This window comes from Equus przewalskii, chromosome 6, assembly GCF_037783145.1.
Source record: "Equus przewalskii isolate Varuska chromosome 6, EquPr2, whole genome shotgun sequence".
Taxonomy (NCBI): domain Eukaryota; kingdom Metazoa; phylum Chordata; class Mammalia; order Perissodactyla; family Equidae; genus Equus; species Equus przewalskii.
In genome coordinates, this window is record NC_091836.1 from 67,065,793 (window position 1) to 67,084,234 (window position 18,442).

Consider the following 18,442-nt stretch of genomic DNA (forward strand, 5'->3'; position numbering starts at 1 on the left):
ATCTACTCCTGAGAATTCTCCAAGCATCGTGAAAGAACTAAGAAATGCCTGTGTTGGAAAGGTTGATGAAGCCTTTATGGCGCAATCCTGGGTTTTGGTCCTGAAAGAGAGTTACGTTCAATGAAGCTGTTGGCTGAAGGACCTAAGAGGCGAGGAAGGGCCTGTTTAGGGTATCAGGTGGCTGCAGGGAGTATAATTTTGGAACTGGCAGTCCGGAGTGGGAAGGTAACACTTGAGAACTGAGCCAGTAGAAATTCTTTTTGGGGGAGCTGAGGGACTTGTGTTGGTGCTGGGAGGGAAAGCAAAGGCAAGTCTACAAAGGGAAACTGGAAGAAATGGACAAACTCACACCACCCAGAGAGTTGATCTAGATTAACAAGATAGTCCTTGCTTACTTGATTTCTTTTCTTCACAAAGAAAAGTAAGGAGCAGTTGGTTTGCCAGAGGTATGTCAGGATGAATTATACAGAGAGGTGAAGTTTGAATATTAGTCAGAGGAGGGAGAAATCATTGACAAGAAGCACTAAGGGGTCAAGAGGAAAGTAAGAGACTACTTGGCAAATTGCAGAGAACAGACATTTCTGAGGTGTAGTTTGAATGTAGGCTGTGTCCAGGAGTGGTGGCTTAGTTTGTAAGGCAGGCTGATGTTAGATTGTGAAGGGCCTTAGAATTTCATCTGTACTAAACTCCTTAAAGGCAAGGTATATATCCCTGTGCAAAGTTTTGATTAATTAAAATATTTGATTGAATCCACTCTGAGTCAGCTACTATACTAGGTACTTTTGGATTGGAAAGGTGAGAAAATCGTGCCCAAACTTAGGGAAACATTCTACCTTCTGGTGAAGATAATTATAACATAGTGAAAATAAATGTGACGACCTTAAAGTAAACCCATTGCCTTGGGAGTCTAGAGGAGGGGGCACCTAACTTCTTGGAGGTGAGAACATTTCCAAAGGGCTTCATGGCATGTCTAGAAAGGACTGAGGGAAAAGATAGATGTAGGGGATCATTTAGTTCTGCATTTATTAGAAAATACTAAAAAGACTCCTATGCATTTTGTTCATAGCATTTAAGTAATTGATATCTAAAGCAGCGGTACTCAGGGGCCAGCCCAGTGGCATACTGGTTAAGTTCCCACGCTCCACTTCGGTGGCCTGGGGTTCATTGGTTCGGATCCTGGGCACAGACCTATGCACTGCTTATCAATCCATGTTGTGGCAGGTGTTTCACATATAAAGTAGAGGAAGATGGGCACGGATGTTAGCTCAGGGCTAATCTTCCTAAAAAAAAAATAAAATAAAAAATAAAGCAGTGGTATTCAAATCTGGCTGGCATTAGGATCATAATTTTTAAAATTACAGAATTTTGGCCTTAACCTAGCCATGCTAAATCAAAACTTATGAGGGTCAAACCAAGGCATCTATATTTCTAAAAAGCTTTTGATGATTATTATGCAGGTTTTTGTCTTTTTTAATCAGAAACTTTAGTCTCTAAAGCACTGTTGTGTTTGACTCCAAGGAGCTTACATTCTAAGTAGTCATGGTTAAAGATATAATTTCTATTGTAACATGGAAGAATAATGAGAAACTTTATTAACTCAAGATACATTCATGTCTATCCACTCTCAAGGACCCTTATTTAAAGTAATAATATCTATCTTCATTAAAATTATTGGTACCATGTGACAGGGATTTTTTTCTCTTTCTTTTAGATTTTATTCCTTCTGTTTCTTGGAAGCATTGGAGATAGCCAGTAAATTCAACACCATACAGGACAGGGTAGTTACTGCATTGATTATCATATATTTAGAACAAGGTCAAATTTTAGAGGAAGGAGATACTGGAGAGATGATGTAGGCCAGGGGTCAGCAAACTTTTCCTATAAAGGAGCAGATATTAAATATTTTAGGTTTATGGGCATACAGTTTCTATCGCAACTACTCAACTCTGCCATTGGAATGTGAAATAAGCCATAGACAGTATGTAAATGAATGGGTGTGGCCGTGTTCCAATAAAACTGTTTACAAAACTGTCAGCTTTACTGACCCTTGATCTAGTGATACAGTCTGTTCCAGATAGGGAATGTGAGTTACCTAAGGTTATAAAATTAGAGATTGTCAGAGAACTCACCATGGGGAATGCTCTTGGCAGTTTTATTTAATCTTCATGTGAACAAACAAATGGAACCCAATAAATGGAACCCAATGTGAATGAATAAATTCAGTCCAAATTAAGGAATTTCTCTAAAGCTAGTAAGTGGTGTTGGGATTTGTACTTAGTTTAGCTGGGCCAGATTTCTGTCTTTTAAACTACATCATGGTGGTTTTCTGTGCTCTCCAATGCCTTCTATAGGGAAATGCAGAGAAAAGTAAGAACTTTTTGAATTTTCGGCAGTGCTTGGCACAGACTAGGTATCACATCTTTGAGAATTGTTGACTGAATAAGATGGCAGTAATCATGGTACGCAGTGGAAGGACTTGAGCTGGGTGCTGGAGGAAGGGTTGTATATTTGGATTCTTTTAAATTTTTCAACATGTATTTCCTTTTGCTCAAAAACAGTAAAAGAGGTTTGTTCTTCTTTCTGATTTCAGTAGCTGCTGGTGGTGGTGACAATGTCAAATAACGGCTTAGACATTCAAGACAAACCTCCAGCCCCTCCGATGAGAAACACCAGCACTATGATTGGAGCCGGCAGCAAAGATGCTGGAACCCTAAACCACGGTTCCAAACCTCTGCCTCCAAACCCAGAGGAGAAGAAAAAGAAGGACCGATTTTACCGATCCATCTTAGCTGGAGATAAAAGTACAGTATTTCGTTTCTTTCTCATCATTTGTATACTTAAAAAAATGTGTTTTTTGTAACCTGGGTAAAAGATTTGTCCTTTCCTTGACTTAATTTTCCTTTAATACTTTTTTCCCCACCATTAAATACTTCGCTTGTCTTTCTTTCCTAAAGTGGCTGGAGTCAAATGGAAAATAGACCCATTTTATACTCTGTTAACCTTATCTGAGCCAAATTCTAAGAAAGTAATTATGCTCTTGCCAGATTATGGACAATCTGAAGTTATGTATTTAATTACTTTTTAAGTTTTTAAATTGTTTATGAACTCACAAAATATATAAGAAATAGGAAATGTCTTCATTTGGAAATGTGTTTTTTTCCAAACTAGTTTCATTTGGAATGTCTTCCTTCCAGATTCTTGTTTGCCTCTTTATTCATATGTCCCGATCTCACCCCCAGATTTGGGGATTAAATATTAGTAAGAAGGACAAGTAATAGCTGAGAAAAGGAAGCTGAGAAAGAGAAGCAGGGCTCAGCATGAGTTTGCTAAGAATAAGTCACACTAGGCAGGCTCATTTCCTTTTTATTGAGAAAACTTCTAGAAGAATAGTGAGGATTTTAACAGTGTATCTGATAAAGTCACTGAGATCCTCTGGACAAGAGAGTGAAATAGAGGTTTGGATATTATCACATGGATAGATGACTTCTGTTTGACCCCCTCCCCCCAAGTATTTATTTACATGGTTGTTGATATGAGGTAAAGTTCTTAGTCACGCTTGCGGGGCCTTGTTCTTGTGGCATGCTGAAGAAATTGGCTTCTGTTTGTACATAGTTATCATGAGCTTCTGATTTAGACCTGGTTCAAATCCTGGATCCATCACTTACCAGCTCTCTCACCTTAGGTATGTCAGTTAACTCCTCTGGATTTTAGTTCCCTATCTCTAGAAAAGGTTGGGATTTTCCTGTCTCTAAAATTGGGATATCTCACAAGATTGATGTGTGAAGATTACATGCAAAGTTCCTAATATGGTAGTCAAATGTTAGGTCCTTTTCCCTTTACTCCTTTGTTGAAGCTGGGAGATGTAGCTAGTAGACTACACGATAAAATCAGAATTGGGATTCTGAAACAGGAGACCAAATATATCAAGCACAGTGGTGAACTGCAGAAAATATCTTAAGTTGCGGAAATATATAGCTGTGTAACTATAGATCAGGGGAGATGGTAGATAATAGTATCTTTAACCAAATAGGGAACACAGGAAGAGAAACAAGTCAGGAGGATTGGAGGCTGCAGAGCAGGGAAGATGATGACTTTAAACACACTGCATTTGAGGTAAAAAGATAATTTTAGACACTGCATTTGAGATGTCTTGACAGAGAGATGTCTAATAGTCAGTGATCTTATATATAGGAAATGACCATTGAATAACTGAAATGAGAACCATTGAAACCTTTCATTGAGTACTTTGGGCTTGTATCTTTGTGTGTGTTTGCCCTTTCCTCTACTTCACCTGCAGTATGAGCTCTTTTGGGGTCTAGATAGAAGAGATATGGGTAAGTTGCTTAACTTGCGTTTTCTGGTTAATTCATTTATATAGTAGCTGTCAACTTCCTAGGTACAGGGGCTATGATCTTGATGGTGTTACCATGCCCTGGAACCTTCTCCCACATATGTAGCCACTTTGTTTATCCCTTAATTAAAGTGTGTGCTTATTTTTAATATAGTGCTTTATCAACTATTATTCTTGATCTCTATAAATAAGTAGGCCTTTAGCCCAAGTTTCTACATATAGTAAAGAGGACTTTTTTTTTTTTTTTTTTTTTGAAAGATTTTATTTTTTCCTTTTTCTCCCCAAAGCCCCCTCGGTACATAGTTGTGTATTCTTCGTTGTGGGTTCTTCTAGTTGTGGCATGTGGGACGCTGCCTCAGCGTGGTCTGATGAGCAGTGCCATGTCCACGCCCAGGATTCGAACCGACGAAACACTGGGCCGCCTGCAGCAGAGCGCGCGAACTTAACCACTCGGCCACGGGGCCAGCCCCAGTAAAGAGGACTTTTAAAATTAAAAATTGAAAAGTTTGGAATTGTTCTTGCTGACACACTAGGAAGATAATAAGATTCCTGCCCAATAGGTATCATCAAAATTAAAAACTTGTGTGCTTCAAAGGACACCATCAAGAAAGTAAAAAGGTAAGCCACAGAATGGGAGAAAATGTTCCCAAATCTTGTATCTGATAAGGGACTTGTTTGAAAAATCTATAAAGAACTATTACAACTCAATAATAAAAAAAAGACAGCCCAATTTAAAAATGGGCAAAGGATCTGAATAGATCTCTCTCCAAAGAAGATATACAAATGGCGAATAAGCACATGAAAAGATGCTTAAAATCATCAGCCATCAGGGAATGCAAATCCGAACCACAGTGAGATACCACTTCACATGGTAGGATGGCTATAATAACCAAACAGATAATAACAAGTGTTGACAAGGATGTGGAGAAATTGGAACTCTTATACACGGCTCGTGGGAATGTAAAATGGTCCAGCCACTGTGGAAAAGTCTGGCAGTTTCTTAAAAGGTTAAATATAGAATTAACCCTATGATCCATAAATGAAAACATATGTCCATGCAAAAACTTGTATAGTCACGTGTCACTTAACGACAGGGATACTTTCTGAGAAATGCATCGTTAGGCAGTTTCATCATTGTGTGAACATCATAGTGTGTACTTACACAAACCTAGATGGTATAGCCTACTACACATCTAGGCTATATGGTACTAATCTTAAGGGACCATTGTCGTATATGTGGTTCATCGTTGACTGAAATGTTATGCAGCACATGACTGTACATGAATGTTTATAGCAGTATTATTCATAATAGCCAAAAAATGGAAAGAACCCAAATATCCATCAGCTGATGAATGGACAAATAAAATGTAGAATATCCATACAGAGAAATATTTGGTAACAAAAAGTCCTAATTCATGCTATGACATGGGTAAACCTTAAAAACATTGTGTTAGTGAAAGAAGCCAGTCACAAGGGACCACATATTGTATGATTTTATTTATATGAAATGTCCAGAATAGGCAAATCTGTACACAAAAAGTAGATGAGCCTGGGGCTGTGGGGTGAGGCAGATGGGATTAGGGTGTGATGGCTAAGTATGGGGTTTCTTTTTGGGGTGATGAAAATGTTCTAAAATTGATTTGAGAGATGGTTGCCCAGCTCTGTGAATATACTAAAATCCTCTGAATTGTGCTCTATATGGGTGAATTTTATGGTATGTGAATTGTATCTCAATAAAACTCTTTTAAAAGAAGAAGATTCCTATTAAAACAGCAGATGGAAGCATAACCTTCAGACATTGGGAACTGAAGGGATGATCTTATGTACTGAATGGGGAAGTGGGGGTCTGAGTATCTGAGTTGTAGTCTTGGTTCTCCCATTAATTGTCTGCCTGATTTGGGTCAATTACTTCTCTGTAGACTTCAGTGCCTTCATCTAAAAAATTAGAGTCAAACCAGTAGACATATACATTCTTGTAGCTTTGAAATCCTGTGATTACATAAATGAGATATTATAAAGATGAAGTTCAATCAGGTCGTATATGTAGGTGAAAAGAAACTAGGCCATTGTAAAGTACTGTGGTAAAGCTGTAGATGTTCTACTGGAAGTCCTTGCTGAGAGACCCTAGGCCAAATCTGGTCTGAAAATAAATCTCATAGCTCAAGATGAGAGCTGCATTTCTATAAATTCAAAGCATAGGGATAGAAAGCATAGAGTTATAAGAAGTTCTTATGAAATGATCTAGTAACCTCTTTCATCCTTTATAGATTTTCTATACATGCCCTGAGCACATAGGTTTCACCCCTTTCCTTTAAGACCCTAGATGGCTATAATTAAAATGTACATCAAAATGAAATAAGTGAGGTTTTTTCCCTTTTATTAAGAGCCTTTTTCAGCTTGATGTTGTGCTTGTTGATATTATAGTTCAACCAGTAAGCCTTTGTTGACCTGCTGCTTTGTGCTTAATTTAGTTGTAGCTGGATACGCAGTGGTGTTGGCAGTCTTTGAAGTGGTATGCCCTTCCTAAAGTATTTGAGAATTTATACCAGCTCCATAGAGAAATGGTCCAGAACTGGACTTAGAGAACCTAGATTGAGTCCTACCTCTGACATTTATTAACTACGATTTTTTCCCTCTTACCTATTTATTTTAATTCTAATATCCTCATCTGTAAAGTGGGAATTGGTCATCTAATGGTTAAGATTCAGTGCTCTCACTACCGTGGCCTGGGTTCATTTCTGGGTCAGGGAACCACACTACTCACATGTCAGTTGTCATACTGTGGCAGCTGTGTGTTGCTGTGATGCTGAAAGCTATGCCACTATTATTTTAAATACCAGCAGGGTCACCCATGGTGGAAAGGTTTCAGCAGAGCTTCCTTCCAGACTAAGACAGACTAGGAAGAAGGACATGGCCTCCCACTTCTAAAAAATTGGCTATAAAAACCCTATGGATAGGAGCAGAGCATTGTCTGATATAGCACTGAAAGGTGAGAGGATGGTGTGAAAAGACTGGACAGGCTTCCACTCTGCTGTAGACTGGGTCACTAGCAGTTGGAATCCACTCAAGGGAGTTAACAACAACAACAAAGTGGGAATAATTATAATTCCTATCCATCCCATATCATTAGTAGGCTTTTGTTGTTTGACATGGTGGATGTAAAAGCATTTTCTAAACTGAAAAATACTATACAAAGTTTTTTTTTTTTAAAGGAAAGTTCATTTCTTGTTTTGTGTGATACTCACAGCAACTCCTTTTCAGCTGGAGAGGCTGAGGCCTAGAGAAAAGTAAATTGTTCAAGGTTTCACGGCTGGAAAGTGGCAGAGATGCATGTGGAACTGTCCTCCTAAAGTATCTGTTACATCATAACATGCTATCTCTGTTAGTTGTTCTCAACCCACGTTACACATCTGACTCACTCGTAGTGCTTTTAAAAAATAGAGATGCCTAGATCCCACCCTGACTTTTGGAGCCGGAATTTCCAAAGGTGTAGTTTTGAGTCTCTTAAGATTTGGGAGATGAGAAAGAAGAGTTCTCTGTGGGCTGTAATTGTGGTTGAGATTTGAGCTGGCAATGGGTAGAATGTCTGTGGGTATTACCTAATGCTGACCTCCAGCATGGCTGCAGCGTGTGCCTGGGGGAATGCATAAATGATTGGAAGAAGCTGCAACTGAGAGCTTGTAATAGGTGGCGCTGAGTTGCAGAATTCCATGTGGGAAAGCCTGGTTCCTGTGGTTAGGATCTGGAGCCTTTGGTTTATTCTAAGAAGTCCTGAAGCATTTAGTTTGGAATCCTTTTCTGACTGCATTTCTACGACCACAGTGGAATTCTCCGAGCTTGGGAAGAGTTTAGCAAAGTTAATTTTAAAACTGGACTACGTCAGGTTTATCTCTCCAAGTTTGGAGTGTTTTACTGCCTTGAGCTCAGATTAGCTCAGCTGACCAAATGAGAGGTACTTCCTAAAAATAAATCTTTTAAAAAAATAAATAAGGCCAGTGATTTGTGCCGAAACTTGGAGGGCTGTACCGCAACATAGGATTCTGCAGTGTCAGCCTTATTTGCCATGCTATCAGAAGCCAAATAGACAAGGCCAAAGACAGGGTTAAAGTTAGAATGAGTGAGGTTGCAGGCTTCTTTTCCACTTTATTTCCTCCATCCTATGATCTCTAGTTACATGAAATCAGGAGGATTCTTTCTTCTTTCTCCTCAGCCACAGTTTTTCTGTCTTAATGAGCGGGGAGAGGAAACTTTACTCTGACACTTTCTTATGATAAACTCGTCTTTGTAAAGCTCTTTAGCTTACAAAGCACATACGTTTTCTTTACCTTAATTGATCCTCAAAATAATAAGGAAAATAGTAGTAGTAATAAACAGTAATAACGCAATAGTAATAACCATAAAATAGTAACAACAATAATCCAGCTACTATTTATTTATTTATTTATTTATTTTGAGTAAGATTAGCCCTGAGTTAACTACTGCTAATCCTCCTCTTTTTGCTGAGGAAGGCTGGCCATGAGCTAACATCTGTGCCCATCTTCCTCTACTTTATACATGGGATGCCTACCACAGCATGGCATGCCAAGTGGTGCCATGTCTGCAACTGGGATCTGAACCGGCGAACCCCAGGCCGCCGAGAAATGGAACGTGTGAACTTAACCACTGTGCCACCAGGCCAGCCCCCCAGCTACTATTTATTGAATGCCTGTTGGTTACTACACATTATATTAGGAGCTTTGATGTTTGTGAAATATACCAGTCCTTTCAGGTAGATAAATATTTCATTTTGTAAACAGTAAACTGAGGTTCATAGTGATTAAGTAACTTACCCAAGGTCATCTTGTTAGGGAGTGGCTGAGCTGGGATTTGATCAGCTCTATCTGTGTGATTCCAAGGACCTTTCTGCTGTACAACACTGATACTCTTGGGCTCAGAGAGTCAGCGACTTGCCCAAGGTTACATGCTGCATAGTTGCAGTGCATGGAGTCTGAATTTGGACCATTGTCTCTTGACTTCTGGGCTGTGCTCTTTCATTCTTCTAAGTCCTCAGACACCATGTAGTGTTTGAAGGCTCCCATCCTAGAGATGTTGAGACTAATGCCTTTAGTAGAACTGATTTTGTTACTTCTTTTAAGTTATTTTAAAACAATTTGCGTTTAATGATATCCATTCTATCACGCACTGGCATACTCACTTAGTCTGCGATATGGGGAAGGTACAGTGAATGTGGAAGAACCTATGTTGGCACAGTGAATATAGAAGAACTTGAGGTTATCACCATTGCCCATTCCTGACTTTGTGATGTTTGGTAAGTTGCTCTACCTTTCTTAGTCTCAATTATCTTACCTGTAATATGGGTACATCATAATATTTATCTCATAGAGTTGCTGAAAGGATTATAAGACCAAAGATGCAAAAAAATGTTATACAAACTACAGCCTTGTTAAGATTTGGTAGTAGTTTTGGTGGCTGTTATTGCTTGTAGTCTTGGTTTTCTTTTGGAATCTGTGATTAACACTTGAGTTGTTATGAGATTTACAAAATAACAACTCTTAACAGAGTTCCTCCAAGATAGAATTAAAGAATGGTCCTGTGGTAAAATACCTTTCTCTTCCTATATATAGGCTATATTTCCTGTTGGTTTAGACAGGGCTAATGGAAAGACCAGATTAAATAATTTTGTGCACTGAAGAATAAGCAGACCCAAGGACAGGTTTCCCAAGAAGTTCTCAAGAGTTCTCTGTAATGTGAGAAGCAGGATTCTAAGCTCTGGATATGGACCTGGACCTCTGGAACAAATACTATGTTTGAAACTGAGGCCAAATAGGTAAGCCTCTTAAAACTACCAATCTGAGATACTCTTCATTTCTTTCTTACTCTGACTTTCTCCCTTTTCCTATTCCTTTCATTTTTTCCCCTCTTCCTTCTCTTCTTCTGTGTTCTCTTAATTCACTTATATAGTTGTTGTCAACAGGGATGGAAGCATTGATGTACATATGATATACTAGGAGTTAGGCTTGGCAAACAACATGTTCAAGATTTTCTGAGGAACAAACAATTTAAAATATTTAAAATAGGGATTTGGTTCCTGTTACAACGTGCCCACTTACTTGTTGTGTGACCTTGGACAACTCCCTGAACTTCTCTAGGCTTCAATTTCTTTCTCATCCATAAAATGAATAAATTGGACTAAATGCTCTTTAAAGTCATATGTAGCTCATGAACCAGGATTCTTGTAGGTTTTTCCACTGCATAGAAAAATGCACACTTCAGAAGTATACAGCTCAATGAATTATCACATTGACCACACCTGTATGGCTGTTACCTTGACCAAAAATGCCTCCTGCATTTTCCCTTCTAGGCACCAACATCTCTCTCTTTCCCAAAGATCATCATAAATGAGTTTGCCTGTTTTTTGAGCTTGCCGTATGTAGAATCATACAGTCTATATTTTCTTTGCCTTCATTTGATTAACATTGTTTATAAGATTTATGTGTGTTTTTACATACAGCTGTAGTTCATTTTCATTGCTGTATAATATTCTCTGATAGGAATATTTTCCACTGTACTATTGATGAACATAAGGTTGATTTCAGTAATAGACTATTATGAGTAATGTTTTCTGACCATTCTTGTGCATGTCTTTATACATTTCTGTTCACACATTTCTGTTGGGTACATATGCGTAGTGAAATTGCTGGATCATGGAGATACTTATGCTAAACTTTGGTAGATAATACCAAAGGTTCAAAGTTCAAGCACACAGTTCAATTTATATTCCCACCAGCACTGCCTAAGAGTTGCACTTACTCCACCTTTTTGTCACCACTTAGTATTGTCGGTCTTTAATGAGGTTGAGCAACTTTTCATGTTAATTGGCCATTTGGGTATATTTTTTTGTGAAGTGCCCATTCAAGTCTTTTGCACATTAAAATTTTTTTCTTACTGATTTGCAGGAGTTCTTATCTAGACATGTCTTTTGTCAGTTGTATATGTTGCAAATGTCTTCTTTTATGCTCTTAATCGTGTCTTTGATAGATGCATGACATGGTATCTTCAATAGAATTTTAGTATAGTCAAATGTATTAATTATTTCCTTTCTATTCCTTTCTGTTCTATTCTTGAAACCTTTACCTACTCTAAGGTATGAAGATTTTTCTCCTGTTTGAATTTTACATCTTCATATACATGATCATATTATCTGTAAATTGTGATTGTTTTGTTTCTGTCTTCCTAACTCTTCCACTTTTACTTCTTTTTCTTTCCTAATTGCCCTGGCTAATAACTTCAGTACCGTAATGACACAGAAGTGGTGACAGGGAACATCTTTGTCTTATTTCTAATCTCAGAGGAAAAACTGTCAACATTTCCCCATTAAGTATGAGCTTTCTCTGGTGTTTTTGTAATTAGCTTTTATTAAATTAAGTAAATCCCTCATAATTCTAGTTTGCTAAGACGTTTTAATCACAATTGGATACCAATTTTAGCAAATGCTTTTTCTACATTAATTGAAGTGATATATACATTTCCTCCTTTATTTTGTTGATAAGATAAATTTCATTCACTTTCTTAAGAAATTGAAATATAATTCACATGCTAAACAGTTCACCATCTCACAGTGTACAATTCACTGATTTTTAGTACATTCACAAGATTGTACAACCATCACAACTAATTCCAGTACATTTTCATTAACTAAAAAGAAACCCCTAAAACCCTAGAAAGAAAAAAGCATTAGTAGTTACTCATCATTTCCCTCTTCCCCCAACCCCCAGCAACCACTCACCTGCCTTCTGTGTATGGATTTGTCTTTTCTGGACATTTTATATAAATGTGATCATACACTATGTGGCATTTTGTGACTGACTACTTTCACTTTGCATAATATTTTTAAGGTTCATCCATGTTGTAGTATGGATCAAGACTACATTTCTTTTTATGGCCAGATAACAATTTTGTTGTATGAATATACCACATTTTATTTATCCATTCATTAGTTGAGGGACATTTGAGTTTCCACTTTTTGACTGTTTTGAATAATGCTGCCATGAACATTCACTTACAAGTTTTTGTGTAGACATCAGTTTTTATCAGATCCCTCTAGACTTGTACTTCTAGTCACCATAAAAAAATTTTGCCAGCAGCAGCACTAGTCCCAGGAAGCCTGGTGTTTGTGGCCTTGGGATATGGGACCACCAGGATCCTGAGTTTGCTTTATTTTCTCCATTACATCTTCCCTCAGCCCCAAGCTCAGAGTACATCCCTAGTAAGAGTTTGTAAAATTTGGTTGACTTGCTAGGCAATTGGAAAGCTCGGACAAAGATGACTGTTTACTCCTCTGGGCCTTTGTTTATTCTGGTTCTTTCTGGAATGCCCTTCTCCATCTCTGCCTGGCCAACTCCTGTTTATCCTTGATGAGTTCTTTCAGATATTATTTTCTCCAGAAAGGTGATCTATTATCTACCTTCCTCTATAGCCTGAGCATGGACATTGCCTGTTCTGCAGATTGAAGACTTGAACTCAGAGAAAGAAAGTGACTTTCCCAGGGTCATAATGTGAGTTAATGGCAAAGATAATACTGGATTCATCTTTTGACTCCTAGACCAGGACAGATTTCTTTTAATTCCCTGACTTTAATCTTCTCAGCTGTAAAATGGGGATAATCCACGCTCTCTTGTTCCTGGGGTTGTTGTGAGGAGCCAGTGAGACAGTGACTGCGAAAGGGCCTTGTGAAGGGCTATACACATGTGAGGGAGGTGATTGTTTTCCAGAAAGGGATTTACTGAGTGCCAGGTGACTCTTTTGACTGCATGGCTTCTCTACTTGTCTCCTTTCCTGCCTCAGGTATCCTGTTTCCTACTGGTGGTCCCCAGTCAGTGAGTACTCAGCCTAAATTGCATAGCACTCAGGATCTATCCTGCCAGTTAGGTTTCCTTTTATTTCCCTCCCCTCCCACTTCAGCCCAGCCCTTCCTCTTCTTATACCCCAGGTCTGGTCTATGTTAAACTGTTATTTCAGTCAGTAGTTGCTTCCAGTCAAATCAGTCAGTAGGGCCAGGGGATATCATAAAGGATAAAAGACTTGCCAATGCAGGGCAAGTCAGTTTACTTCTTAGGGCCTCTTTCCTCAGGGAGTGGAATAACATAGTCTCTAAGGTCACTTCCTAATATTTTCTGGGGTGTTGTTGAACTAAGTAAGCTTTGTGTTTAGTCCTACTTAAGTTCAGAAGTATAATGATCATAATTAGAAGCTATGGTTTTGGTTCTTAAGAAGCTTACATTTTAGGTAAGGAGGTAGCTCTTAAAAACAGCAAGGAATCATACAAGACAGGAAATGACTAAATGCATGGTAGTGTGGCCGACTCAGTGTCTTGGGAATTCACAGAGGGAGGAAAGGTTAGGAAATCCTTCCTGGAATAAGCAGGACTTGAACCAGTCTTTAAAAGATGGCTAGGAATTTGACAGGGAGAATAAGAGGAAGAGCATTCCAAGCAAGGAGAAGAAAAAGTGAGCAAAAACTTGGAGGTGGGAATACGGGAGGTATATGCAAAGGTCATAGAGTTCAGAGTGGCCTGTGGAAGCAGAGCCACCTTTAGCATTAGCCTGTATCTTCATGTGTTAGATGATTTCACTTCCCTGGAGCTTTTTTCTATAGACTGTTCATCCTATAAGCCACTCTCTTTCTGTGTTTCCATTACCAAAGTTCCTTTTGTATTTGACATTTCATGCCTATTATACAGTATATTAATAAGACATAGTAGAAATAATATATGAAAATATAATAAGATATATAAATATAAAACAAACATATAACTAAAATGTAAAAATAGCGTAATTGTTCTTCCATACAATCTTTTAAGTGACTAGATCAGAGGAAATTTAGGACCAGAAAGCAATTCCAAAGCCCTGCAGTATGTCCCATGCCTTCCAGCTATGAGTAGGACAGGTGGACTTATGTCATAAATGGCTGCTTAATTTGGGCCCTGGTAAACCCTTAGCCTTCCCTGTCTCAAAGCAGCTGCTTCTGGAAGAGAAATTTCCTAGTGCATACATGGTTTAAACCCTAGCAGTTGGCATGTAGGCAGATGGTTCTCATTAAGATACTAGGAAAGAAGCTTTGGAATCAGACCCGGGTTCAAATCCCATCTATTACTAGCTGTGTGAACTTGAGCAAATTGTTTAACTGTTTTTTGGTTTCCTCTTCTGTAAAATGACAGTAGTAATAATCTATCTCATAGGACTGTAAGAATTAAGGAAAATAATGTGTGTTACGGTATCTTATACATGGTCAGTTCTTATTTAATATTATTTCTTCTCTTCATTATAGCAAAGTATGTTTTCTTGACTCAACTTGAAATTCATTGTTGGAGATACACAGGTAGAATGTAAAGGGTCTTGGCTTTGAAGCGAGACCTTTGAATTTTAATTACTCCAATAACTGTAGGCATGTCTGTGCTTCAGTTTCCTAATTTACAAATAAAAATTGCCTCTCAGGATTGTGGTGATATGAAGTACCTATTAAAACCTGTGGGGTGCCATGACAAGAGGAAACCTAGCTACAGAGCTTTGAGAGGGCTCCTCTTTCTGTTTTCATAGACTCACAGAATGTAGGAATTGGGAAAAATCCTTAGGATCATCTAGTCCCTTTTCCCCATTGTTAAGATGGGAAAGCTGAGAACCTGGACTATGTTGTGTTGGTGGAGGCAAAACTGGCCTGGACTCTAGACATTCTTGTTTTTTGCCCCCATTTTGCTGCCTTTCATCAGGGTTATCCTGGGTCTGTGGAGACATTAGGACTTCAGAATTTCTTTTGGCCAGTGTGCTGAGCTCCCACAGAGCAGGGTTTTAAAACAGGGCTGATGGCAGCTGGGTAACTAGGATTGTGAAAGTAAGGTCAGAGCTGGTAAAAATGAAACATTTATTCCTGCCCTGGAGAGAATTTGCATGTCTTAGGCAGATTCCTTAGACTCTTTGCCAGGTTGAGTTAGGTGTCTGGTCGTTTGTTCCTTTCTTCACTCACTGTCTGAGCACTTATTTTGTGCCAGGCATGTGCTAGCTGTTGGGGATCCCATAATGAATTGAATATGGCCCCTGCACTTGGAACTCAGTCTGGTTGGGAAGATAAACCCTTAAAATAGACCATTACTATAATGGTGCTATGGGAACAGAAGTGAGGGTGAAGAGCTGCCCAACCTAGAGATCAGGGAGGACTTCACAGAAGAGATGACCTTTAAGCTGAGATCTGGAAAGGATAAATAAAAGGCTTTGTGTGGTGAGGTGGCAAGGGAAGAGAAAGGGAAAGGCAGGAGTCATGGGCAAAGGGTGTAGCTTGAGAAAATGTGCAAAGGTGTGAAAGAGCCCATTATGTTTGGTGAGCCATAACTTTTGGTATAGAGTGTATGAAACATATGTAGTGGGAGATGAAAGAGAGGGTGCAATTCTGTAGAGCAGAGCTTATCAAAATTTTATGAAAGGTACACAGATTTCCTATATACCTCTTGTGCCCACGTACACTTGACCTTCTCCACTATCAACATCTTGTGCAAGGGTGGTATATGTGTCACAATCAATGAACCTACATCAACACATCATATTCACCTTAAGTCCATATTTTACATTAGAGTTCACTCTTGGTGTTGTACATTCTATAGGTTTTGACAAATGCGTAATGACATATATCCACCATTATAGTATTATACAGAATAGTTTTACTGCCCTAAAATTCCTCTAATTCTCTGCTAATTCATCCCTTCCCCCAACCCCTGCCAACCGCTGATTCTTATACTGTGTCCATAGTTTTGCCTTTTCTGGAATGTCATATAGTTGGAATCACACAGTATGTAGTCTTTTCAGATTGGTTTCTTTCACCTACTAATGTGTATTTAAGGTTCCTCATTATCTTTTCATGGCTTGACAGCTCATTTCTTTTTAGTGCTGAATAATATTCCATGTTCTGGATGTAACACAGTTTATTTATCCATTCACCTACCAAAGGACATCTTGGTTGCTTCCAAGTTTTGGTAATTATGAATAAAGCTGCTGTAAACATCCATGTGCAAGTTTTTGTGTAAACATAAGTTTTCAGCTCATTTAGGTAAATACCATGGAATGTGACTGCTGGATTGTATGGTAAGAGAATGTTTAATTTTGTAAGAAACTGCCAACCTGTCTTCCAAAGCAACTGTACCATTTTGCATTCTCACCAGCAATGAAAATTCTTGTTGCTCCACAACCTTGTTGGCATTTGGTGTTGTCACTTTTGGATTTTAGCCATTCTAATAGGTGTATAGTGGTATTTCATTGTTGTTTTAATTTGCAATTCCCCAATGATATACAATGGTGAGCATTTTTTCATCTGTATATCTTCTTTGGTGAGGTATCTGTTCAGGTCTTTTGGCCATTTTATTAATTGGGTTATTTGTTTTCTTATTGTTGAGTTTTAAGAGTTCTTTGTATATTTTGGATATCAGTCCTTTATCAGAAGTATCTTTTGCAAATATTTTCCTCCTGTCTGTGGTTTGTCTTCTCATTCTCTTGATTGTCAAACTTTTACATGCACGTGAATCATTTGGGATCTTATTAAAATTCAGATTCTGATTCAGTAGGTCTGGGGTGGAGCTTGAGATTCTACATTGCCAACAATCTCCCAAGTGGTGCTGATGCTGCTTTGAATAGCAAGGCTATGTATAAATCATCCTGCTGTTTGCATTGGAGGGGACCAGAATGCAGGTGACAGATTACTGTTAGAATGATTCAGGCCACAGAGAGCAATGCCTGAAATAGGGTGGTAGCAATGAAGAAAAGAAGATGGAGAAGAGTGGATAAATTTAATCACTGTATAGAGGATAAAATCATTAATAACTTCGGAACTGGAATGCACTGGGAGAGAGGAGAGAGAACATAATCATGAGCAGCAGCAATCCGTAAGAGGCAGAGTGACAAAATAGAAAGATCTTGGGGCTGGGAGTCTGCAGACCTCATTTCTCAGGTCCCAGATCTGCTTCTAACTTGCTCTGTGACCTTGGGGAGGTTACTTAACTTCTTGGAACCTCTGTTTCTTCTTCTGTCCAATGGGCACCATAGTCACTGCCCTGCTTGTTACACAGTTGTTTTGAGGCTCTAATGAATATATGTGAAAGTGCTTTGTTAACACTAGAGCATGAGACAAATGAAGGTGGTTATTGTAATTATTATGAAATGTACATCTATTGTAAAGTGCTGTAGGGTATACTGCTACTTTCTTTTCCTGTAGGACTATTCAGTCTTGTTGTGAGGCTCAGATATGTCAACCTGGAAAGGCAGTAGAACAAGTGGATCATAGAAATGCAGCCCAGCTATTTCTGGGCATTGGAACCTTAACCGTAGATTTGGGCCTGATTTTAGCCTGTGGGCTTCACCTCATATTTTTAATTGATCTCCAAGGATAGGCCCAGACAAACCTGGCATTTAGGTCCTGTGTGACCCCAGCCAAGTTCTCAGATACTCATCAGTGAATTTTTTTGGAGGTAAATTTTGGGCTTCTAGTCTTCAGTCCTGAGCTTTGCTGGTGTATGATCCTAGGCGTTTCTAGGAAGGAAAATGTCTAGCTTGTCATGGAGCCAAAGATTTCGTGCCATGACTGTGGCAGTGAGGAGAGTAACTTCTCCTACAAGGAGAAAACTCTGATGGTTGTCTTGAGAGATTGGTAGGAGGGAAGACCAGAGACTCAGGGATCCTGGGCTTTCCTAACTGACTTGCCTTAAAGAGGGGATATTCTAGTCTTGCTTCACAGGCCTCCATGGTATTTAAGGTTTGCCTAGATGGCCACAGTCTAATACTTTTAGGACAACTTGTCACTGAAACTCAGGAATGGTCAAGCAAATTGTTAAAAAAAAGTACTTGTTTCCTTATGTATAAAATGGGTGTATTAATATCTGTTTTGCAGAGTTGCACGAATATTTGGTGAAATACTGTATACAAAATTCTTAGCATATGCCTGGCACATGGTAAGAGCTTAATGAATGATAGCTTTTGCAATTAGCCTCTAAACCCAGTTCCCCCAGGTGATGTGTGGGGAGTTCCCTGTGAGTTTTTAGACCAGATGGCCCTCTCC

At 38.8% G+C, this 18,442-nt stretch overlaps 1 protein-coding gene across 22 annotated transcripts in view; it reads left to right on the plus strand.

Annotated features, from left to right (window-relative positions):
• PAK1 (p21 (RAC1) activated kinase 1) overlaps positions 1–18,442 on the plus strand; it is a 133,868-nt gene that overhangs the window by 73,118 nt on the left and 42,308 nt on the right. For 14 of the 22 annotated variants that reach the window (XM_070625805.1, XM_070625794.1, XM_070625795.1 and 11 more), the window contains one exon: positions 2,591–2,801. In XM_070625805.1, the coding sequence (XP_070481906.1) occupies positions 2,612–2,801 (190 nt within the window). In that variant the 5' untranslated portion in view covers positions 2,591–2,611. Of the gene's footprint in view, positions 1–2,590; positions 10,179–18,442 lie in introns of those variants that run through there. The other 8 variants (XM_070625803.1, XM_070625809.1, XM_008524523.2 and 5 more) reach the window with 2 other exon arrangements.